Genomic DNA, 24,495 nt, shown 5'->3' with positions numbered 1-24,495 from the left:
CCCCGCTGACACTGTTCGACGAGTGATGACTGTTTGGGTTCAGTAATTGAGCTGGTTCTCACTCCACCAGATTGGATTATCATCCAGCCCCCATCCTCCCAGCTTGCAAGCACAGCCTGAGAGACTTTGTCACCATGTCCTTTCCCTAACGTGCAAGAGAGATAAGAATCCTTTCAATTAGGGCCCAGGCTTTAAGAATTGAATAGATTTCAACATTTCAGGGTTTTTCCTAGAGCAAATGCTTCTTGCTGCAATGATGAATGCAAACAAAATGAAAAATGGAAACATTCCAGAACATTTGCCCTTCTCTTGGCTTGCCTGGGTGATCTCTATGCCCAGAGTGATGGTCTTTGCTGACAGTTCTAACATACGAGGACAAGTCCCTGGTGAGGAAAATGTTTGTCAGGTGAGACTGACGAGCATGACGAACATTCTGATCAGCAGCTCACTGTCTGCTTCAATCTGGATACAGGTCAGCTACCAAAAACTTCTTGAAAATGGAGCCCGAGGAAGGCTGACCATCTACTCCCACCCCTCCCTCCCCATTCTCATGTTGGGGACGCAAGATGTCCCTACATGGAGAATAATGTGGGAAGCTGTCATTTCCATGAGATTCTGTTGCCATACATTTTTAGTTCAGTTTCTAATATGTCTGCTCCAAAGATACAATGTTGTTCCTAAGCCACGCTTTCTTTTGTGTAATGAACCCCAGCACATTTTTGTTAGGAAACTGCACTGGAAGTTACTGAGAGCAGAAACTATCTTATTATAATGTCACATTTTTACCGCTTTACTTACAACAATCCTATGCACCTGGTAGGGTATCACTATCTTATCTCACAGATAAGGATGAGGCTCGGAGATGTTAAATGACTTGCCCAGGGTCACATACCTAGAAAGTTCCTGAGACTGGATTCACACTGAGGTCATCCTGACACCAAGTCCAGTGTTCTATCCCCTGCGCCATCTAGTGGCCTCGTAGTGCATTCCACATATTGTGTGTTCAGTAAATGTTGAGAGGATATTGCTGGTGTGACCATGTCCTGCCTTCCCCAGGATTTTTAGGGGATCATCTAAGCCACTTGAATGTTTAGTGCAACAAGAGCATGACCTAGCCTGTGGACAGTTGGGATGTTCCATTGGCAACTTCATGATGACAAAGAAAAGCAAGGAAGATAGGCACCACATTGGGAAGAGCCACTATGGAGTAGCTGCTATGGGTGCACATGGATGAGCGTCCCATAGGAAAGGCAGGAAGGGGTAGGTTGGGCTCTGCCCAACTAGGGGGGCATACCTGCATCAGTGTAACCAGAGTGCTTTTGGAGGTGAATAGGTGATCACACTTTGGCAGCCATTTTGCCCGAAAAGCCATTTTAGTGGTGTTGAAACAACTCTGTTGTGGACACACAGTGTTCATGACATTTGTGTCCAGGGGCACTTGGTTTTGCTTTTTGTCATAACCGCAAGCTAGAGCCTCCAATCCATCCCATCAACTCCTGGCCACAATTCATGTGGTTGGGGAAAAGGGCAACCGGATCCATCCTCTCCATTAAATAGCAATAATAACAACAAAAATAATCATAATAATATCCTAAACTCATGTCCTATTGACAGCTCGAAAGGATCATCTTTATATAGAAGCTGAGATCCAGAAGATCTGGGTTCAAATCTTATCTCAATCACTTACTAGCTCAGGCAAATCACTCATTATTGGCTAGGTCTTGTACAAAGAGGGAGTCAGATCAAGGTCCCCAAGACTTAAACATTCTGTGATCCTACAAAATTTATGTTGACATTTTCTCAGATTATGAGGATATTACAAATGCCAGTTGGTGGTATCTGTGGAATCTTTCTTTGAGGCATTAATGCTACACTCCAAGTCCTCATCTCTCTTTCCCCCAGCAATTTATTGGACAATCTGCACTTAGGAGTCCAGATTATCATACTAAATGAAACAAATTGCCAAGTCTATTACTTCCTAAAACATATTTAAAAGTAACTTTCCCTTCCCTTAATCAAGTTTCTGATTAGCTCTTGCCTGATGACATGAATGATGAGTTTATGTTGCATGAGATCCAGGGCCTTGATAAGAAAACTTAAACATCCCTGAAAATTGCTGCCCTGGAATCATCACACAGACCACCAATCTAATTGGGGTTTTCTTGTGAAGAGATTTTTCCACTATGACACCAAGAGCCCTCATTTAGAAAAGGAGAGGATTTGACTTTACAGTCTCTGAAGTTGTCTCTATCCAGTCAGAGAAGACCACTGAATTCAATACGTACCTGGACAGGAATCCCCTCTATTCTTTTGAAGATCTTAGTTTTCAAGACAGGTAAAATCTCAAAATATCATCTAATCCAGAGCTTCCTCACCTGGAATGTATTAATTTTTTACAAAAATATTTTGAAAATTATTTTAGTAGAATCAGTTTCTTCTATAATGCTGCTGTGTTTTATTTTATACTTTTAAAGGTATTATTCTGGGAGGGGGGCCATAGACTTCACCAGCCTGCTGCCAAAGGAGTCCATGACACGTAAAAAGGCTAAGATGCTCTGATCAAGTCCCACTCCCTTATTTCACAGACAAGAACACTCACGCTCAGAGAGGAATTGGCTTGCCCAGAATCACCCAGGTAGCAAGTGGCCAAGTTGTCTGAACTCAGGTCTGACTCTAAATCGAACACGCTCTCCACTGCACCAAGATGCTTCCTTCTTGCTTGGAAATTTTAAGTATCCATAATTTCATTAGCAAATTTATGCCCTTCTCTGTCAGATTATAGCCTCTCTGTGAATTAGTAGATGCTCCTTGAGAATTAGCATGGCCCTAAATGGGCATCAAACTGTGGGTGACCTGCTGAGGGGCCTTCCTGAACCAGACATGTCCCAACAGCACATCACGCCACGGCCCATGAGTGTATCTGTGCTGGAAGCCTTTGAGAGCCCAGGGTCAGCTCCATGGCATGAGGACACATCAGAACAGGAAGTAGGCAGCCTACTCAAACATCCCCAACCAATGAGTCCTGAACTTCTGCCTGAAACATTTGAGTGATGGGGAACTAATGACATTGCGCTTTGGGACATATCTGATCTTTGGGTGGCTTCTCTTACCTTGAGCCTAAATCTGAATCACAGTTTAGATAACTCCTTCCAGCTCAGCAATCGCAAAGAAGCATTCAAGGCGGAGCCAATGAGTGGACTTCGTAATTTCCATTAAAACTGACATGTGGGTGTGAGGAATAGACCAAAATTAGCGACTATTTTTTCCGTTGACGTGTTCACAAAACACAGTATAATAAAAAAGATGATTGCACGTGAACCTGCAAATCTATTAAGTACAACTTGCTATTCTTCTTAAATATACAATACGGTTATTTTGTACACTTCTCTTTTTATTTCTCTTCCTCCCACCCCTGCCCTGGGACGTGTAACTTGGTTCTTGTGACGTTTAATACAGCATAGATACTGGAGGAGCCCTCGGGCTGATATCCTTCCACCCCTGACTCTAGCTCTAGGCTTGGGAAGCAATGCATGACCACGTGAGCAGGGAAGCCTGGGCCAGGCCAATTCCTGACGACAATTTCAAGTCATTGACCTCTTCCTTAACAGAATGAAGTTCCCGAGTCAAAGAAAGAAGAGTCTTTGCTCGATCTGGACTTTGATCCTTTCAAGCCGGACGTTACACCAGTGGGATCAGCAGGGATCACCCACTCACCCATGTCTCAGGTAGGGAATGTTCTTTTTGGGTGGGGAGTTGGCATGTTCAGACACACATTTCTCACTTCTTTGCCAACAAGGAACATGGCTGGTCGATTTTTGAGATGGACTTTGTCCTTTTCATATCTCATCAACCACTTTCCCTCTCAGTGGATCCCTTTTTCCTAAGAAAAAGGTAAGCCTTCCCCAAACCTTTCTATCCTGTTAGTTTTCTCATTCTGTGAAAGTTCCTTTGAACTGGAAATGTGGTGTAGTGGATAGAGAGCCGGCTTACAAGCCAGAAAGACCTGGGTTCAGGTCCTGCCTTTGACACAAACAGGCTGTGTAACCATGGGTGAGTAACTTAACCTCTCAGGGACCTAAGCAATTGTCTAAGACTGCAAGTTGCTGAAAAGTTGATGACCCTAATTGGTAGAAGGAATTTTCTCCCCTGGGAGTTCTCTCTACCAACAAATTCGCAAGTCCTATCCTTGTCTCTAACCTAATCTCTCCTATTCCTGGCTTCTCAGACATGATATATGTGAACCAACTAGGACACAGTTCAGAGACAGAGCTGTGTTTGAGAATTAACACCTTTGACCCTAGTGACTTGACTCCCCCTTTCCACAAGTCATTGTCTTCCCCTTTATCCACCTAAAAGGCAGCTTTCTATGAGAGAGCTATGACCCACTTACTTTTCTCATTGTTTTCTTCACCCCCAATCATCTTTCTAATTTAACCATGATGGATTTACTCTGCCTTTAAGGCTCCCATAAGCCCCTCTGGCACAGAGGATCAACCTTGATCTTTGCCTCATGGTGGTTTCCTAGGAGATCTGAGGGCAATTCCCACTTTCCCTCCCCTTCCTAGCTATCAGAATGAAGAGAAAGACATGGAGGGTTGGTTCATCCAAAATAATAAACATTTTTAATGTGTTTGGCCTCAAGCTGTATTTGAAGAGAATATATTCAAGCCTTCTTAGCTTTTCCTTGCAGGTATAGATGGTCTCTTGGTATTGGCCTAAACAGTGACATCCCATGTGGGCTTCCAAGTGTTCCCTTGCTCAATGCAAAGGAAGAATGGATAGAGTCTAAGACTTCAACGGAGCAAGTGATGTAGTAAAGCAGTATTGGCCAGGATGCCCAGACAGAGTTGGGAGTTGACTTGGTACGTCACTCATGCCTTCCCTATTCAGGAAGCTCTTTTTTTTTAGTAGAGGTTGTCTGCAGGAGGCATAATACCTCCTCAGGCTTTTCCCCTATCTACACCTGTCTTGAGCCAGGGACCACAGGAACATTTCAGGATAGGTGCTGAGATGCCACATGGGCCATTTTCATAGCACTTTTGTTTGACCACTCGGACCAAGGGAGTCACCTCTTTTTTCTATCAAACCCTAGTTGGAACAGGCCACAGACTAGGGGTTTTCTACAGACTCGGGATTTCATAAATGCTTTTTAATTTAAGTGGGTGCCCTCTGCTGATTCTCCTACCCCAATCCCAATTGGTCTGAATGAGCAATAAAAGAGGTTACATTCTGAAAGAAGAGAAGGACAGAGTAACCACAGAATTCATCTTGCCCTTTTATCTCCTGCCCACTAGGACCTGGATTTAAGGATCTCCATCATGTTTTCAGATAACGGACCTGTACCCTGTGCTGCAAAGCCCTTTTTCTATCTCAGTGGTTGAGCTCTAGGCAGACATCCACCTTTTCTGACTTTCAGGAAAGAATGAAGCTTTGCAGTCCCATGACACTGTCCTGTTGTCTTCATTATGCTAGCATGATTTCCCTTCCATCCAAAATAGACCCCTCCACCCCTTCCCTTCAGGGTTTGGGATTAGGATTCCTACTAGCAGCACTCTCCCTCTTTGGATCTTGGCCAACTGTCTCCAACATCAAGCCCATCCTTTAATGATCCTGAAGACTGAGAGTATCAAATGGCCCTTTGCTCTGGAGAAGATGGTGAGGCTTGTCAGCTTAGTCAGGTTATGAGCTCTTATGCCATGCAAATATCAAGGCATCGTGTCCTGGGGAAATAGAAACAGTCCGTGTGTTTGGTAGATGGTGCCTCATTCAGACAGCCATTTTTAATTAAATTGAATTTGAAATAGCCCCAGTCCATGCTGATGTCTTAAGAAAAGGGCAGAGGTGTTAGAATGTGAGAAATCGCAAAGACTGGGCCATCCTACCCAGCTCCACTGTGACAGGGATTGGGGAATGAGCCAGAACCCAATCCCTGGAATTTTCACCTTAGACTCAGAGATCAGTTCACCCAGTTCTGGAAAGGACCATAGAGACCAATGGGTCCATATTCCTCATCTTACAACTAAGGAAACTGAGGCCCAGAGAAGTTAAGTCACAGAGCTTGTAAGTGTCTATGGTGGGATTAAAACCCAGGTCTTGCTGAACCTAGGTACAGTGTTCTATCCACTGTGGCGCCTTGTCTCTCCAAGGTGAAATTTTTGATCTTGGCATTTGTAAATGATGGCACTAAATTAATGGAGCACTAAGCTTAGTACTGTGTTTTCTCCTCTGCTGTTTGACTTTAGCATTTCATTATGAATGCAAGGAATCTGTGCCAGTGCCACTGACAGGCCCAGATGGGGATGTGGTGACTGGTGGTGAGCCTCAGATGTGTGATGGGTAGAGACACCCACCCCTTCCACAGTTCCTCAATACCTCTACTCCCCACCCAAAGTGAGGGGTGAAATTCTGGATTGACACTTTATGATTCAGGTATTAGACATCAATTAATATAATGTACAATTAAGTCTTGTAGGGAAATTCCACTAATTACCAGTGAATTACTAGATCTGAGTGTCACTTGAGGCTTTAAACCAGAAGGTAGAATTGTAAAATGCAATTTCTTTGGAAATGTTGGACAAAGAACAGTGCCCAGAGCTTCATCTAATGGAGAGTGGCTTGTGCTGACAGCCCTATGGTCATCTGAACCCTTCCTTCATCCTCTGCTGAGTCACCTTCCTAATGCACACAATAGAAAACAATGTTGAAGGGGGTCTCAAGGGTCACCTTGTCCATCCTTTCTTCTGCCACAAAGCCGGCAAGTGGGACAAGATCGCTTCTGTCTTCTATTCCCAGCAGCTAGCATAGTGGCTGGCATATAATAAGCATTTAATAAATGCTTGTTGTCTGAGTGATTGCATACATGCACTGTCCCTTCTACTAGACTGGAAACTCAAAATGTGCCCATTTCAGCTTTGTACCCTGAGTACGTAATGCAGAATAAGGAAGGTTTGTTGTATTGAATTCAACAAGATTTGCTCTTCCTCAGGGCAGACATGTTAGGCTTCATTATCCATACTCCTTTCTTACTTTCAGTTTTTGATATAGTACATTGAGTAAAGCAATCCCCCAACCCTGCCCCTTGGGAGAAGCCAAGTGGCTGCTGGACTAGGAGCCCACTGAACCAGACATTCCCACAGACTCTTGTTTAAGTGGACTGACAATATTTTCTTTTTTCCTTTCCAGACATTGCCCTGGGACTTGTGGACGGTAAGGCTTTTACTAAGGATTGTATATGCTGATACCTCTGGGTCACCAGAGAATCTGTAATACTTGAAATTCTTTGTCCAAACTTTTGTGCAAGGAAAACTAAAATTATGTTATTAGTTGGCAATCTGATCTCCCTAGAACCATTACCAAACTGCTGAAGGTACACTGCATTTCTGAAGGTCTGCCATTCATTCAAACTATTGGCCACCTCAAGTTTGTTTGCTTGTTTGGGGTCTGGATCTGTGATTTTACTAGTATGAGTAGGGGGATTCCCAATGTGGAAACTCCTTCCCCTGACATATACCAGCAGCTCATCTTAGCTCATAGCCTTTGGGAGCTGACACTTGTAGTGTGTGTCAGAGGCAGGACTTCCTGACTTGAAGGTCAGCTCCCTACCCACTCTACCACCCTCACTCTCAGCCTTAAGTGGCCAAAGCTTAACTCTGAATGCTATGGTCTTGGGTTGGAAGATTCATGGATCATAAGGAGAATGAGAATAGAAAACCAAGGGTTCACAAGGCATGGTAACAGCAATTAATAATGATGATGATGATGATATTGATAATATAATAACAAAGTTAGAGTTAACCCTAACAGCAACAACAACAACTACTACTACTACCACTGCTGCTGCTACTACTACTACTACTACTACTACTACTACTACTACTACCCTTTACATAGCCTTTCCAGGTTTACAAAGCACTTTACATATATTATCCCATTTGGTCCTCACAATAGCCCTGTGAGTTAGATGCTATTATCATCCCTTTTTACACATTGGGAAGTCAGGCTGAGAGACAATGAATGACTTTCTAAGGGTTGCCCAGCTAGGAAGTGTCTCAGGCAGCATTTAAACTCAAATTGTCCTGACTCCGAATCTGGCTGTTTCTTCTCTATGCCACCAAGATGTCTAGAACACAGGGATCAGAGCCTAGACACCTAAGTCTCTGTACCTCTTGCCATGACTCCAGTTGGCATAATGTCACCTGGGGGTGATAGAGCGAGATGAGGGGCTTCAGAATGAGGATAAAAAAATGTTTAAAACATAGGTTGCTTTGCATCTGAAACAACTGATGTCTAATCATCTTCTATAACCAGGCGTTCTTCACCTTTTTGTGTGTTCTGCTGCCTTTGGCAGCAGTCTGGTGAAGCTAGATTCTTCCCTTCTTAGATAATGTTTTCTTTAAAATCCATAAAATCCATAGATTTGCAAAAGAAACCACTTATACTGAAATGCAGTGACCAAAATATTAAAAATATATTCAGAGACCTCAGGGTAAGACCCCACATCCTGGGCACATCTTAATGTTCCCCCATAGGATGTGTGCATCTTCCTGCCTGGCATTTAGGAATGGAGAAGAGATATTATAACTAGAACCTGGGATCAGCCACAAGGCTGATGCCTCCCAGATTGTTGACGTAAGGTTGTTAGGGAGATGGCATCAGTGCCAAGACAGCTGATAGTGAAAGTCATTTCCTGCTGGCCTCTGCAGGGTAAGCCAGGGAAGGGGAGCAGAGCACAGTGTCTCTCCAGACTTTGGATCAGACCTAGGTCCAAATCCCCAGCTCTGCTTCTCTCTTGCTGTATGATCATGAGCCACAATGTCATTTAATCTCTCTGAACCTCACCTGCAAATGGCCGTAATAATGACTGTACTTCACAGGCTTGTGAGGAAAACACTTTTGTCAGGTGGGTAGTTCTTTATTTGTAGATCTGCTGTCCAACTCATTCGGCCCTCCCAGTAAGATTCAAAAGTGAGAACTCCTTTTTTGGCCAGGGCCAGACTCAAAATGAGTGGTTGGTAATTCTAGAAATGGAGATGCACCTTCACAGTGAGGCCATATTGCTTCTTGTTTCTCCTGTTAGAGATTGTGTACACATTGGTAAGCCACCCTCATGAAGTCAGTACTGGCTTTAAAAATTATAACTCTGTTCCTTTCATCAGGCAAAGGGATGGAACAAAGCCCAAAGGCACCATGGCTCCAGATGGGAAACTACCCCTACTCCTATGCATACAAGCCCTAGCTTCCATCTAAGCAAGGCTATGGTGCCACCTCCCACATGAGACTTTTTCTGACCACCCCCTGTCCCCTCCTCAGTCTTGTTAACTCTCTCTCCTTCTCAAAATTAATGTGTATTTTCTTTATTTTGACCTACCTGCAAATATGTTGTTTCCCTTCATAAGAACGTAAACTCCAGGAAGGCAAGGATTTTCACCTGTGTCTTTGCATCCCCAGAGCCCAACATGGTGCTTGGTACACAGAAGACCCTTAATAAATCTTTGCTGCCTTGAATTTGTCATGCCCAGCTCTTGTCTTTGCCGTGTCTTTCTCTTGCCTCATGCATCTGATTTTGCTTCCCACAGACTAGCAGTGACCTGGTCCAGCCGGTAGGTTGACTTTCTGAAATTTCTTGCTTTGGTTTAGTGATGAGTGTGCAGTGCTTGTGTTCTTGTCCTTTCCAAAGATTAGCAGCTTTTCTCATGACCTTGCTGGGTGCCCCTCTAGTCTGAGGCACTTTACCCAAGGCCCTCACTAACTTCTCCTTGGCATTGATGTGACCGTGCAGACATTGACCTTTGTGTTTTCTCACCCACTCTTGCCATGACCAAATTCATCTTACTTTGTTTTTTCCCCCTTTGCTCTTCTGCCTGCTCTAAAGCCTGATGCTTCAAAAAGCCTTTCCTTGTGTAACCTGATCATGGAGGAAACTCCAGACCTTGGGTCAGCCGAAGACATTCCTGACCCCCAAAGTGACCTAGGGTCATTCATCTGGGGCCTAGATGTTAGCGCAGACAGTGTCAGCCAGGAGGTCACAGCAGGTGATTCTGGAGAGGAATCCATACCTGAGCCTGGGGCAGAGCAGAACACGGCATTAACCACTGAAGCGTTGCCTCCTGCCATCACAGAGGGTGACCATCAGGCAGGGCCAGCTGTCACAGAAGAAAACTCACTGATTTCCCCAGAGGCAGAACCAGAAGCTAGATTTGCCATGGGTCTGAGTCCAGAGATGGAGCAGCCTTCTGAATCCTCACTAGACTCTGAGACGCCAGTTGTGGAAATTGGAGGCCTTCAAGAAGAAATCCACTCAAGTGTGGAAAAAACAAAGGAGGAAGAAGAAAAGATGGAAGAGTCGATGTGGGAAAGCTTGGAGACATGTGAAAAGGTAGACACCAGCAGTGTTAGCACCCAAGGGATAGAAGGTGCAGAGGATTGTGAAGAGGAAGCTTGGGAAAACCGAGGAAACAGAGATCCACAGCAGCCTGAGGCAGGAGGAAAGGGAGGCCAGGAAGCATTCAGAATCACAGAGGGGAAGGTTGTTTGTGCGAGGGGGGTCTCCTCAGTGGAAGGTTCTTTTGAGGAAAGAGAACACAGAGGCAAAGAATTAGCGGGAGTAGATCCTCCAGGTGCATTTAGAGGTAAGGTCCAAGGGTTAGATATTGAGGTGCCGCTAATAATCAAGCAGTGTGAAATTGTCAAGGGCCTTAAAATTGATCTTGAGAATGCCATAGGCATCTGGAGTCAAGAGCACCAGACAGAGCACATGGCAAATATTGAGGGTCCTAGCACTGGAGGACGGACTTTAGTTATGGAGGAAGGAATAGTCATTTCTGCAGTTCCTCCTGACCTAGAGATGGTAGATCACTCAGGGCAAGACCCTATGGGTCTGGCAGACGTTCATGGTGATTCTGGCCTGAGCAGTACAGAAGAGATTGCTCATGAACTTGAAGGTGATAGTGTCAGCACACTCCAAAATGTATCCAGTATTGATGACCCTAAAGCTGCCTTCATCCCCATCCAGGGTGAAATGGCCCTGCCAGTCAGAGCTGAGTCTGCCTCTTCTGACAGTACTGTGGCCAAATGTAGCAATAACCTGTGTGCAGGTCAAGCAGAAGATTCATTGGGAGAAGGGATTGAAACTGCAGTCCCCCGAGACAGTGGAAATAGCATTAGCAAGCCAGAAGGCTCAGAGGCAGATCCTTGGGTGATAGACGCAAATCAGATTTGGCTACCCAACTGGGACCCTACTGTGAATAATGAGGATTCCTGGGACTTCAGTGGTCTACCAGATGGCCCAAAGAATGATTTGGATAATTGGCCTGAATTTGTTAATTGGTGGCCCACCCAAGACATGGGAGGCTCCAGTAGTTGCTGGGAAGATGCAGGCCTAGATGCCAACAAGAGGACGTTGGAGGCTCATTTGAAAGCAGGGTTATCTGGGGAACAGGCCAGCATGAGTGTCTATCAGCAAAGCCAGGATTTAGCAAGACCCATGGTTCTGTTCCACGTGGGCAGCTCCCCAAATGCTAGCACCGAGAGTTCAAATAGTCCTAAAGACAGTGAGACCAACAGCTCAGACTTATCTGAAGATGAGATTGCTAATCGGAGATATGGAGTATTGTACCAAGAAGTAGAGGCTGAGAAAGAAGAGGTACCTACCCCGGTGTGTAGCCTAGCCTTGCCCCAGATCCCCATAGGCTCTGTTTCCTCATGTCTTCTACACATCCATGGTCCATGCCTTCCTTCTCTGAGTGAGCCCTCGCTGACCTCCTTGACAAACTACCCCAATCCTCTGAACTCTGTGCAGCCTGACCATACAAATAGGTTGACCAAAAAAAGGTGATCATTCTAAACAGTCCTGGTCTGTGCCCCAGTCTCGGGTACCAAGTGTGGAGATGACTGAATGTTTGCCTTTCAAGCTGCCGTACTATGAACAAAGCAGACATGATTCATAGGGACACTGATTTAGAACAGGACCATAGCTGTCCTCTCCTCCAAGCTCTTCTTTTGACAGGAGGTAACTGAGACACAGAGAGGATAAGTAGCTTGCCTAAGGTCACACAGGTATAGAGATAGAGTTTGGGTTTGAACTCAGATATTCAATCCAAGTTCTCCACTTACTGCTTTTGTCTCTGCACTCTAGTTGGTGCCCTCAAAGAGCTTACAGATGAGGAATGCATGAATAACTTATATTTACACACACACACACACACACACACACTGGGAAAATCTTGCTCTGGGTAAAATTCTAACATTGTTGTTTACAAAAACCAGGGAAATCTCTTCTGACAATGACTAGGACAGTGACAGTCATAGCCTGACAGTAGAGAGACCCCAAGGCTCACCTTGGGAGCTCACCCCTTAGGCCTTGCCCTATCACTGCTGAGGGAGAAAACAGCCACCAGAAATTACTGGAAAGAGCATTGACCTTTTTTTGTCAGCAGCCTATTAAATGTGCTCCCTTGTGCCATCCTCCATCTCATAAGTACTCTCGCTCATAGTCTTTCCCCTTTCCTCCATTTTGGTTTCACTGGTGATGTGTCGTTGTCTTTTCCATGTCCACACATAAAACTATATGAATGTTAACAAGGGCTATGAAGACTTAACAAGTAATACATTCTGGTCTCCACTTCCACTTAGGCATCCAGTGGGACCTTCAATGGATTCACCCAGGTAAGAAATAAGTGAGTCTGAGAGTGACTCTGGGCTAGCAATGACTGAACTGTGCATAGATGAGTCTCCAAGTGAGTAGATCAGATGCTTCTTCTTCAAGTCGGACATAGATCATAAATGGTAGATTCATATGACTTGAAGCTTGATGGGTCTTTGGATGCCATAGAGTCAAACTCCCACATCTGTAGATGAGAATACAGAGGCCCAGGAAGGTTGTGACTTGCTTATGGTCAATAGGGAATGAGTACACAAAGTGATCCCTTAGGCTTCAAGACTCATCAGGTTTTGTTCTCCAAAGAGGGACATGGGGCTGCTATTGGGTGACTGGGGGAAGAAGATAAAGGGGGGATAGATTTTGGGGAAGGCATTCACAAAGTTTCTGAAGAAATTCCTCCCTAAAGCCCAGTGTAGAAGTATGGAAACAAAAAAATTGTAATAAAAGCCATAATGTATCCAGGGACGTGATGGTGCCACTGTTTTCTGCCCTGCTCAGACCAGAGTGGAGAACTGTATATTTTAGGAAGGACATTGAGAAACTGGGAAGTGAAGGACTTCAATTCCATGTCATATGAATATCAGTTGAAGGAACCGGGATCATTTAACCTGGAATAGCCTAGATTTAGTGGAAAAGGGGGGCACCTCAGGTATTAGTCTGGATGCCTCATGGAAGAGGGATCAGACTTGGGCTTCTTGGCTCCAAAGGCAGAATGAGAATCATGGGTATGAGCCACAAAGCAGTAAATGTAGGCGTAATATCAGGACAGAAATGATTAGAGCTGCCCCTGCAACAGTGAAATGGGCTATTGGTAAACAGAGGCCAGATGACAACTTATCAGACAGGGCCGTTTTGTCAGGTAGGGATTGGACTAGGTGGTCGCTGAAATCCTTTCCAACTCCAAGGTTCTGGAATTCCCCGCTACAAATTGGCTTCCAGTGCCACCAGTGTCTTAGTCTGGCTCCATCGGTGTGGGGGTGGAGGCTATCTCACAATCTCAGGATTGTACGGACCCCCCCCCCCCCAACTTGAAGAGGATGTCAGGGTGGTGCAGCTGCCAGAATGTTCATTGGTGAGGTCCAGTCATACTAAGTGCAGGGATAGTTGTCACCAGCAAAGAGTGAGCACACATAAGCACCCAAGAATACTCAGTCCTTTTAAGGGAGATGGGCCATTTGGAAACATGATCTTTGCCTGTGGCTTTTTGAGAAGCTGTTGAGACAGGAAGCATGATAGCAGCAGTCCTAGAATCCCAGACTGGGAAGGGACCTGAGTGACCACCTAGCCTTTACCCTTTTTTCTGTCATAAGCTCCTCTGGCAATCTGGTGAAGCCCACAGACCCTTCCCAGAGTTATGTTTTTAAATGCAAAAGACAAAATATTTCAGATTACAAAGGAGACCAACTATATTGAAATATTAGTTTTTTTTTCCTTAAAAGCCAAGTTCATGGACTCTAGACCCAACTGGACTCCAGTCTAACTGAAACACTGAAAAAAAAACAGATTCAGCCCAACTCAGACCCAAAATGAATCCCCCATGATAGACCCAACTGGTGGTCTGCCATCATCTTCCTGAAGGCGTCTGGTGAGGGTCAAGCTGCTACCCCTCCAAGGTAGCCCCTCCTCTTTGTGATTAGCTCTGTTGGGGAGTTTTCCTCGACATCAAGTCCAAATTTGCCCCTTTTCTGCCCATTGTTCCTAGTTCTATCTTCTGAAGCTAAGATAAACATAGGCTAATCTTTCCTCTATGGTGACAGCCATTTGGATGCCTGAAGATAACTATCATGTCCCCCTGAGTCTTCTCCAAGCTAAACATCCTCAGTTCCTTCAATAGATCCATATGTAACATGGACCCAAGACCCTCGACCATCCTTTGGCCCTTGGTTGGACCATCTCTAGGTTATTTGTTTCCCTCTTAGATTGTGCCTTAAACTGAATGCATACTCCAGGTTTTATCTGCTCAAGGCAAGCCTGATTTCCAGATTAGGACATCATCCTTGTGAAGAGGATGTCCTCAGATGGGATTCTGGACTTTGGCCGAGGAGAGGAGAGGGACAAAGGAGTGCTCAGCCTGAGCCTTCCTGGTCTCTAAGGCTAGTAGGCCTCATTGATCCATTCACGAGATGCTCAGCACACAGGTACAGACACAATGTGTCAGCCCTTATCAGAGTCTAGGGTCCATGACCTCACTAGTTTCTAGTAGATGCATCATTTTGGATCCCAGAAGGTATCAAGTTGGGCCTCAGCAGGTGTGCAGAATAAGGCTGGCAGCAAACCAGCCCTGAAGAGAATGTATTTTTAGGAATCTTTTTCTTCTCGTTATGTTGTTTCTTCAAGCCCAAGTTGTATATTCAGTGCAAAAACATAAGAGATTGTGGCTGAATCTGTTTGGGTTTTTTTTTCAGTTAGACTTTTTATGTAAATTTAGATGACTTCTAATCATAGCCATTGAGGTGACATTATTTCAGTGCTGTCTTGGGGAGTTTTCAAAATGCTGGTAATTTAAGAGCTCCTTTTCTTCCCAATACCCAGCCTCAGGACACTTCTCTCTTCACCATGCCCACCAGTCAGACTGTGATGGATACCTCGGTAAGTAGTTCTGGTTTGCAGATGAGGGGAAGGTGAGCATTTTTTTCTCCCTTGCTTCTTCTGACAACTCATTCTCTCAGGGATGGAGATTCATCATGTTGGGTTCCAGGTACCTCTTTTCCACACAAACAGGTGGGAAAGCTGGGAAATGTTGTTTCTCTGACTTCTCAGCTTGGCCCTAGCCACCTGTAGAACAAAGATTCTGAACCTGGGTCTGTGAACTTGGATGGGAAAAAATGTCCATCTTTATTTCCCTATAATTGGTGTCCTTGATAATCCTATGCATTTTATTTGATGTACTTCAAACCATTCTCCTATGTGGATTCTGTATTGATATAAATTAATGCTGTAAGAATCTCCAGAGGCCACTGAATCCAAGCCTCTGATTTGACCAGGGCCAAGTGACTTGCATAGGGGCATCCACAGCTAGATTGCATAGGAGGCAGGACCAACACATAGGTCTTCCTGACTCCAAGCCCATTACTGTACCCCCTGGGCCACTCAGCAGCCTATCTGATTATCTTTCCTGTCCCACATACACTGTCCTGTTTATATGGAGCACTGTATATATAATATCTGTTGTTTTCAGTTGGAGATATTGTTTTTCCATGAGGACATCCCATCTTCACCTATTTCAGCATTTGGACTTCTAAACTGTTCTTCCATAGCACTCATTGTGCTTTTGGTCATTCAGAGCTGGGACGTCTCAAAGCAGGTTTCTCCCATGCTGTTTTCTTTGTAAATTGATGCTTTCTGGAAATATGTGCCCTTCACCCTCAGGGAAATCACAGAAAGAGGGCCTTTTTTTGTAGCATGTTCCAGGTTAGCACACTGTTCACCAAATGACTATTTATGGAAGCTCAAAGGACCCCAAAACCTTGGTGTCAGCAGGAAAGCCATGAGCCCACTTAGCAGGGACATACTGTAAGGTCCAATGGTGTCAAGTTTGGAAGATCCACCAAAGCCGGTCAGATGGACATTACCATTAGCCTTAACTGCCAAACACGCCTTGGCGATTTGGGTTCACTTTTCATATGTTCTCTTTCTCCTAACCCATCCCCAAAATAAAATCAAATAAAGGCTGAGTCGGAAGAAGTGCCCCCCACAGAACCCAAAGCTGAGGAGCCTTTGGCTGGAGCTCCTGCTGAGGGCCAAGCCATCCAGCCTAGTGAGGCAGCAGAGGAGGCTGAGGTGAGTGCCAGCTTCAGCTCCTACCCATCCATGCCATCCTCACCTCCCCACCACCCGAGTCATCTTTTCATTCATTCATCCATTCAGCTCCCATGCAATCTTTCTGCTTTACACACCACTGTGAGCGCCAGCTTCCACCACGAATGTCCCAGCTGAGAGAGAGTTCAAGTAGCTTTTGTTGTACCTTGACCTTTGAACTCCCTTCCACTTCTCATCCGTCATTCATTCACTGACTGATGGCCCTGCTTTTCAAGTAAAGGTGCTCAGACTACTAGAAGATAGCAGTTCTGTTCAAGCAGCTATAAGACTGACTTCTTGGATAAAGCACACTGTGCCATTGACCCTTTTTATCGGACCAGATGTGCCTTGTGGTCAAATGGTTCTTAGGGTGTGTGTGTGTGTGTGTGTGTGTGTGTGAGAGAGAGAGAGAGAGAGAGAGAGAGAGAGAGAGAGAGAGAGAGAGAGAGAGAGAGAGAGAGATGGATGATCCCTTTAGTAGAATTCTAATAACAATTCTCAGAATTATATTTTTAATAAATAAAATAAAGCGCACAGGATTACAAAAGAAATCGATTATATTGAAATACAGTTATCAAAAAGTTTTTTTTTAAAGTTCATAGATTCCAGGGCAAGAACTCCTAGACAATGTAGACAATTCTATAAGGATTAGGAGAGAAATTGAATCTGTGATTTCACTGGGATAGGGAACATCTGGATGAAGAAACTTCCTAAGCCAATGCAGGTCAGCTCATGCTGTTTCTAATCTTAGAGAGCTTCCCAGAGCACTGAGATGGTCAATGATTTGCCCCAAGTGAGAGACATGACTTGAGCCCAGGTCTTTTTGACTCCAAAGATGGCTTTCTATTCAGTAACACTAAGCGTCCTCTCTAAACAACCTACACACAATCTATATCCCCACTCTTAGTGAACATTTTCTAGAGGGCCATGTCAAGAACGACCTATTGTAAGTAGAGAAATATCTTTGACATCAAAATACAAAGTGTGAACGGGAAACTTGATTGAATTCATTGGGAAACCAACTACAATATACTAATGAAAAGAATGATCTGCTTGGGGTTGTAGCTTTGACTTCCTGGATTGGCAAGTGTCCAGTCAGTATTTAAAATAGTGAATTATGAACACATGCAACATGTCTGGGCCATTACCTGCTCTCAGTGCAAGTCCAGTTTGTCCACATTGACTGGCGTGAAAAACAGCTGTGAAACATGGTGGGAAGTGGAAAGGTAGGTGCTGAACAGAGATGAACTTGACAGCGCAACACATATGAAAGTCAGGGAGGGAGATTAAGGGAAATTGACGTAAAGATACAATAGGGACTGAAGACCAGCCTGCTCCTGGAATACAGTGAGAGGTCTCTGAAGAATTTTGATCAGTCTGCCATTTAGTACAGGCTTCCACAAGAAATCATACAAATAGGAAAAAACAATCTCCTTGTAACCCAAAATAACATTTTTGAGTTTAGATAACTAGAATTGAAAGCTCATGCTGCACTTGCCTTGGGTTATCTTTGCGGTAAGGTGTGTAGAGCATCTATCAGATCTGCCATTTATTAATAGGCTAGAAGGATAATGTCATGTAGATAATGAAGGAAGACTGGATAGAGAAAAACAGAGTGGATATGTCCTATTTTTGTCTGAATCATTTCCATCGGACCCTGTGCTGGTTGGGAAGACAAGAAAGTCCAGTTCTGTTGGAAAATGTTGCCATTTTCCTTGTTCTGCTTGGTCCCAGAGGGCAACACTGAGTGCAAGATCCAATAAGTCAAGTTTAAGTTTGATGCCAGGAAAACCTTGCCAAAATTGAATAGACTGCCTTCAAGATGGCAGGTTCTCCCTCACTAGAGGAGGTCGGCAAGCAGAGGTTGCATGAGCCCTTAACGGGGATCATAACATTATAGGATCACAGACTTGGAGCTGGGATTGACCCTAAAGATCATCTAACCCAATGTCTTCATTTGACAGATAAGGAAACTGAGGCCTAGAAACAGATGAGGAAACTGAAGTCTGTTGCTGAAGGTCATCAGGTGATAAGAAGGAGAGCTAGAACCTAAGTTCTTGACTTCAGGTTTGGGTTAGCCCAGATAGTCTCTTAGCTCCCTTCCAACACTGAGGGGCTATGATGCTAGAGAGCTAGGAAGCTGACAGCTTCCCCCATCCATCTCTCTCTAGTGATTACTTCCATCTTCTTTAGCAGCCTCAACATCCTCTAACTTGATACTTTTCTGATTGCCTTATCAGAAGGCTTTATCTGGCCTTATTGGAGGACTTCAATTACGTGTCACCCAGGCTTCATTACGTGTCACCAGGACACTTCCTTGTCAATCAAAGCTCATTTTACAAGTTAATTAAAGACTTAATAAAAGGAAAGATACAATAAAAAATGTGACTGATCCTAGGATTCATCATGAAATTTCTTATACAAACAAGAGGGCAGTAGGTTTAGTCTCTATGTCAAACGTGATAGACTTTTGAAGAAAAGTGCTTCTGTTGTTCGTAGTCCTGCCCTCATCCTCTACTTTGTTAATGTTTGCCCATTGTGGGGGCTTCATTTTTGTCAGTAGATCTCCTTTTTCCCATTCCTTGAATGAATAAGAAAGCATTTATTAGGTGCTTACAGTGTATTATGCCTTAAGCACTGGGAGTACAAATAGTAAGGCAGAGAGAGTCCCGGCTGTCAAGGAGCTCACGTTCTAGTATAAAACATGTAAGAGTTTTAACAGCAAGTCACATGGGAAAAGCCCACGGTCCTTAGGGTGCAGAGGCAAAGTCGGGTCGAGTCTCTTCTTTCATGTCATTTCCACTGATAAAATCATATCTGTTTCTGATGCTGCACCATTTGACGATACCAAGGACATTGGTGTTGAGGATGTTCTTTTGAAGGTCTTCAGTAACTATGGTTGTTGAGGAGGCAGGGGCTTCAACACCTGCAGAAGCAGTTTCCAGGTCACATCTCCACAAGGATTGTTTGCTGGAATTATGGTTGGGCTGGAAACAATACCAGTGATGTGGGCAGGGGGGTAGATGGGAGGGAATGGCTCAACTCTTGGGGCTCTCAGGCTTACCTGTCCATTGGTGGTAGTTGGTCAATGGTTCAAGTAACCTCAAAGTTTATTGTTAAGGCCAGAGGAAGCACTTCCATCCCAAGCCCTCTTGGATTTAGAAGTCTGCATTAGGTTCTGAAGGAAGGTGATAGTTGAGGGGGTGGTGGTAGTGGTTGTGGGAAGCATGCTATTAAAAGGATTCTTATACAGTTGAGTTAAATTACATGGACTCAGAACTCCCTTCCAGGTCTGAGATTCTGTGGTTCTGTGGTTCAGTGAGGTTTGCAGTCCACAGAACTTCTTGCTCTTACCCTTCCCCATGGACCTGATAAATCTGCAGAAATACCACCACCGAGGCCAGTAGAATATCATCCATAACCCACTAGAACAGTAGAGCAAGATGGGACAGCCATTTAGCCAAAGCAACTTAAAAGATCAATAACTTTTGAGATAGTAATATAAAGATTGAAGATTTATGTGGGCTTATTTCATAGCCTGGTTGCAGATAGGTGGCACGTTGGATAGTGTGCTGGGCCTGGAATCAGGAGGACCTGAGTTCAAATCCAGCCTCAGATACCGACTAGCTATGTGACCCTGGGCAAGTCACTTAACCCTGTTTGCCTCAGTTTCCTCATCTATAAAATAAACTGGAGAAGGAAATGGAAAATCACTCCAGTATCTTTCCCAAGAAAATCCCAAATGGGATCACAAAGAATCAGACACAACTAATAATCATTTTCAACAAAAAAATGTATATCCTGTTACTTTGCTGAAATTATTGTTTCAGTGATTTTTTTTTATTTGACTCTATGGGGTTCTCTAAGTAGACCATTATATCATTTGCAAAAGTTGATACTTTTGTTTTTCTTTGTCTATATTTATTCCCTCAATTTCTTTTTCTTGCCTTATGACTACAGTTAGCATTTCTAACACTATACCGAGTAATAGTGGTGATATCAGGCACCCTTACTTTACCCCGATCTTATTTACCCCGATATAGTTTTTCAACTTTATACCTAATACTAGTAGTTTTAGAGATGGAAAAGGTCTTTGAGAATGCCCCCTTATTTTGTGGATGAAAGTTAGGCCAGAGAACTTACAGGTTCTGTTCACCTCACAGTCACAAAGACTTGGTTTGAGTCTCTTCTGAAATAATTACCACCCGTGCAACTCTGGGAAAGCCCCAAAATTGCTCTCAGCTTTGGGTTCCTCATCTGTAGAATCAGTCAACCAACAAGCATTTATGGTGTTCCTATTATGTGCTAAGCTAGGTGTTGGAGAATACAAAGACACAAAGTGGTCCCTGCTCTCAAGAAATGTCCTTACAATCTGTCTGGGGAGACGAAGTGTATAGATAATGGTGAGATGCAGAGTGTACATGTGTGTCAAATGGGGATAACAATTAATTAGTCAATCAGTGATCATGTATTAAGTACTTACCCCATACTAGGTCACAGTACTAAGCCTAGCAGTTACAAAGAATGGCAAAAAGTCACCCATCCTTAGAAGGAGCTTTCATTCCAGTGGATGCCTTACATCACAGAGACATTGCCAAATACTATATGAATGTCAGGTATTATCATTACCCAGTTACGGTGGCAGTAAATGGTAGCACTTAGATATGAACTGAGGTTCTCATACTCCCAATCCATCATACTTCACTAGAAGTATATTCTCTTTTCCTGTCTTGGGATGCAAATACCCTGAGGGAAAGAACTGTTTCTTTCTATCCCCATAGTCAGGGCAGTGCCTTGCATATAATATATGTCATATATTATTATATAATATAATATATGTTCGTAGAATAATTAAAGAAAGGAGTGCAGTAAAGGGACTGAAGATAAAGAGGAGAGAAAGAAAGGGATGGACATGGTCATAGGTGAATTGTTCAATAATTCGTATTCAGCATCATCTCCAGGACCTTTTTAGATTCTCACCAGAACTCCTTGTAGATAATGACCCAAGGACAGAAAAACATTAACTTAGGGGAGATACGCTCTTCTGTGATTTTTACAAATAAACCCAAACTTTATCCAAAAGCATAGCACACTGGCCCCTTATTTGAGAACTGTATCATAGAATGGTAAATCTACATCTATAAGGGACCTCAGATGTCATCTAGTCAAACCCTCTCATTTTTTTACAGATAAGGAAACTGAGGCCCCAGGTGGTTAAGTGACTTGCCAAGATCAAACAGTAGGTGTCAGGGGCAGCTAGGTGGCACAGTGGGTAGAGCTCCAGCCTTGGGGTCAGGAGGACCTGAATTCAAATGTGACCTCAGAAACTTGACACTTAATTAGCTGTGCGACCCTGGGTAAGTCACTTAACCCTGATTGCCTCACCAAAAAAAAAAAAATCAGTAGAAGCATCATTTGGGGTGGCTAGATGGCGCAGTGGATAGAGTGCTGGCCCTGGAGTCAGGAGGACTTGAATTCAAATCTGGCCTCAGACACTTGACACTTCCTAGCTGTGTGACCCTGGGCAAGTCACTTAACCCCAATTACCTCACCAAAAAGCAAAAAAAAAAACAAAACCAAAGAAAACAAAACAAAAAAACAACAGTAGGTGCAGGATTTGAACCCATGTCTTCTGACGGCTCAGCCGGTGCTCTTGCCTCTGTATCACAGTAAAATAGAGGTCCTATCCCAAAAGAGATGTGAAAGTTATAGAATGAAAGAAGAGAAACTCAAGGAAAAGGCCTCTCCCACTTTTAAGTGAATAGTTTGTTTAGGAGTTAAGAGAAATAATATAACATGCGCACCCTTCAGCTTTACATGCCCACAATTGATTCCAATGTCAAACATGGGATCAAAGATTGAGAGCTGAAATGAATCTTAGATGCTATCTAGCACAATCCTTGCCTTTTAGAGATGGAGAAACTGAGACTTTGAGAGGTACATGACTTGTTCATGGTCACACAGTTACAGCAGTATCTGAAACAGGATTTGAACCTGGCACCCCCTTGCTCCAAGCCCGGCACTCTATCCACCCCAACAGGAAGCTGTTGTTGTATGTCCTTCCTTCTCAAAGAGGACCATGACATCAGGGAGGTGATGCTGTGACATGCAAGTGAATTGGATTTGAGTGAGGAAGGCCTTGGCAAAGTCACCAGCCTCACTTTCTCCTCCAGAGCCATTCGGGTCCAGTGGCCAGATATAGATCAGGATGACTGGAGATGGCCCCAGATGTAGTGGGGGATGTTGGCCTTTTTAAGCCAAGGTCTTTCCCAGGTTTCAGCTTGTCTGAGGTAATATTCATTGTTTTTTAAGGATAGCTAAGTGATTAAGGATAGGTAAGAAATGAGGCCATTCTTTGCTTCATTTCTTACCTATCCTTCATCACTGAATGAATGTTCCCTCAGAGTTTCTGGCCAAAACAGAAACAATTGCTATTTACACACTCTGATCCTTAGGGGGCCCAAACAATGACTAAGTGAGGCTTGGGTTGGGACCTATTGTTGGCCAACTGATGGAAGCCAGAGTGATTTGGTCTAGATTTCTTTCGTAAGGATGATGCCTTAAGCAATAGGAAGTGGAGCCCTTCTGAAGGACTGGTTTCTCCTGGGACCAACAGTGTGACGTTTTGAGAAACAATCATTTCTATCTGTAACCTCCTCCTACCTTCCACTCATCCCTACTTTCAAGTGTTTAAAACCTGTTTGGGCTTCAATTTACTCAAATTAATGCTTACAAATCTACAATCCCCCTAAATTTCTTCCCCCAAAAGACCAAGCTGTTTCACTCTCAATTATATGACATCACAGTTATGGTTAAAAATAGGTAATTGATTTCAAAAAGAAAGGTACATTTAATAATAAGGAATAAAACTGAGGCCACAGATCCTCCCTTCATCATACAAAAGACAGTCCTCACATCATTGTTTTTTAAGGGGGAAGAAAAAATTCATGAATTCTTGCAGTCCCAAATCCCTTCTTTGCTCTGAGTTGCAAGCAAGAGAAAAAAGAATGGAAGGGTTTTCTTGGTGAATGAATGTAAAAATTGTGATGTTTGGGACTGTCTGGATCTCTCAACTCTGGACTTCAGGATCCTTCATGGATATGAGTGAAGCCTTGAGGTCTTTTGAAGGCCCCCACATCAGTGTTCCCCAAATCCAATGCCAGCATGACCCAAAAATCTCCTGTTAATAGTAACAGAAATAAGATTTGGTCTGAGACAAGATGCGACCTCCTTGTCTATGTGCCCTTCCTTCCTCACCCTTTTGCCCCACATTTCAGTCTGGACCCTTATATTCATTTCTCTCAAAACCACATCCTAAATCCTTGACTCAGAGCCTTCCCATCTCTGGTGAGGTGGCATTCATGCCAGGGCATGTAGGCTAATCAGCATAGCCCTGAAGCATTTATTAATGGCAGGGGCAATTTGCACCATGACCCCCATTGCATACTAATTTCTTTTAAACATTGTATTTATTAATACAGCTTATTTTTACATTATTTTCATTTATAAATATCTGTCTTCCCCCAGTCCAGTCTGTCTTCCCTTGTAACAAGAAATTTTAAAAGAAAGTGAGGGGAGCAGGGAGCAATTCAATCCAAAAAGGCAGCATGCAAACCAAGTCTGACAGTATATGCCACGTTTCCTATCCGTAGTCCCCCACCTCTGCACAAAGAAAGGAGGAAGGTGTATTTTCTCATCTCTTCTTTAGGGGCAAGCTTAGTCTTCAGAATTATACAGCTTTCAGTTTTGTTTGTTGGTGTTTTTTCCTCTTATGTTATTTCCATGTCCTGTTCAAAAGAGATCTCTATAAGTCCATGATGGGGACTCCTGACAATTGGCAGGAGCCTTGTAGTCACAGTACTCCATGCTGCTGGTGCCCCAAGCAGCCCGAGAGATGAGTGAAGGGTGGTAACCTATGGATGGTGCCTCGGCCCAGGAGAAATATTCAGCAGCATCTGCAGTTTGTGGAATTTAAACTGCTTTTCCTTTTGTTCTCTCTCTCTCTCTCTCTCTCTCTCTCTCTCTCTCTCTCTCTCTCT

The 24,495-nt window shown here is 43.8% G+C and overlaps 1 protein-coding gene across 1 annotated transcript in view; it reads left to right on the top strand.

Annotated features, from left to right (window-relative positions):
• Positions 1-24,495, top strand: part of AMPH (amphiphysin) — a 195,647-nt gene that overhangs the window by 147,604 nt on the left and 23,548 nt on the right. Inside the window, exons 12-17 of the mRNA XM_027835760.1 lie at positions 3,609-3,725; positions 7,183-7,206; positions 9,576-9,599; positions 12,631-12,663; positions 15,191-15,247; positions 16,328-16,438. Coding sequence (XP_027691561.1) covers positions 3,609-3,725; positions 7,183-7,206; positions 9,576-9,599; positions 12,631-12,663; positions 15,191-15,247; positions 16,328-16,438 — 366 coding nt within the window. The remainder of the gene's footprint in view (positions 1-3,608; positions 3,726-7,182; positions 7,207-9,575; positions 9,600-12,630; positions 12,664-15,190; positions 15,248-16,327; positions 16,439-24,495) is intronic.

This window comes from Vombatus ursinus, unplaced genomic scaffold (assembly GCF_900497805.2).
Source record: "Vombatus ursinus unplaced genomic scaffold, bare-nosed wombat genome assembly UNPS02014817.1, whole genome shotgun sequence".
Taxonomy (NCBI): Eukaryota; Metazoa; Chordata; class Mammalia; order Diprotodontia; family Vombatidae; genus Vombatus; species Vombatus ursinus.
The sequence above is the reverse complement of the archived record's forward strand: the minus strand, read 5'-3'. Positions and strand labels throughout refer to the sequence as shown.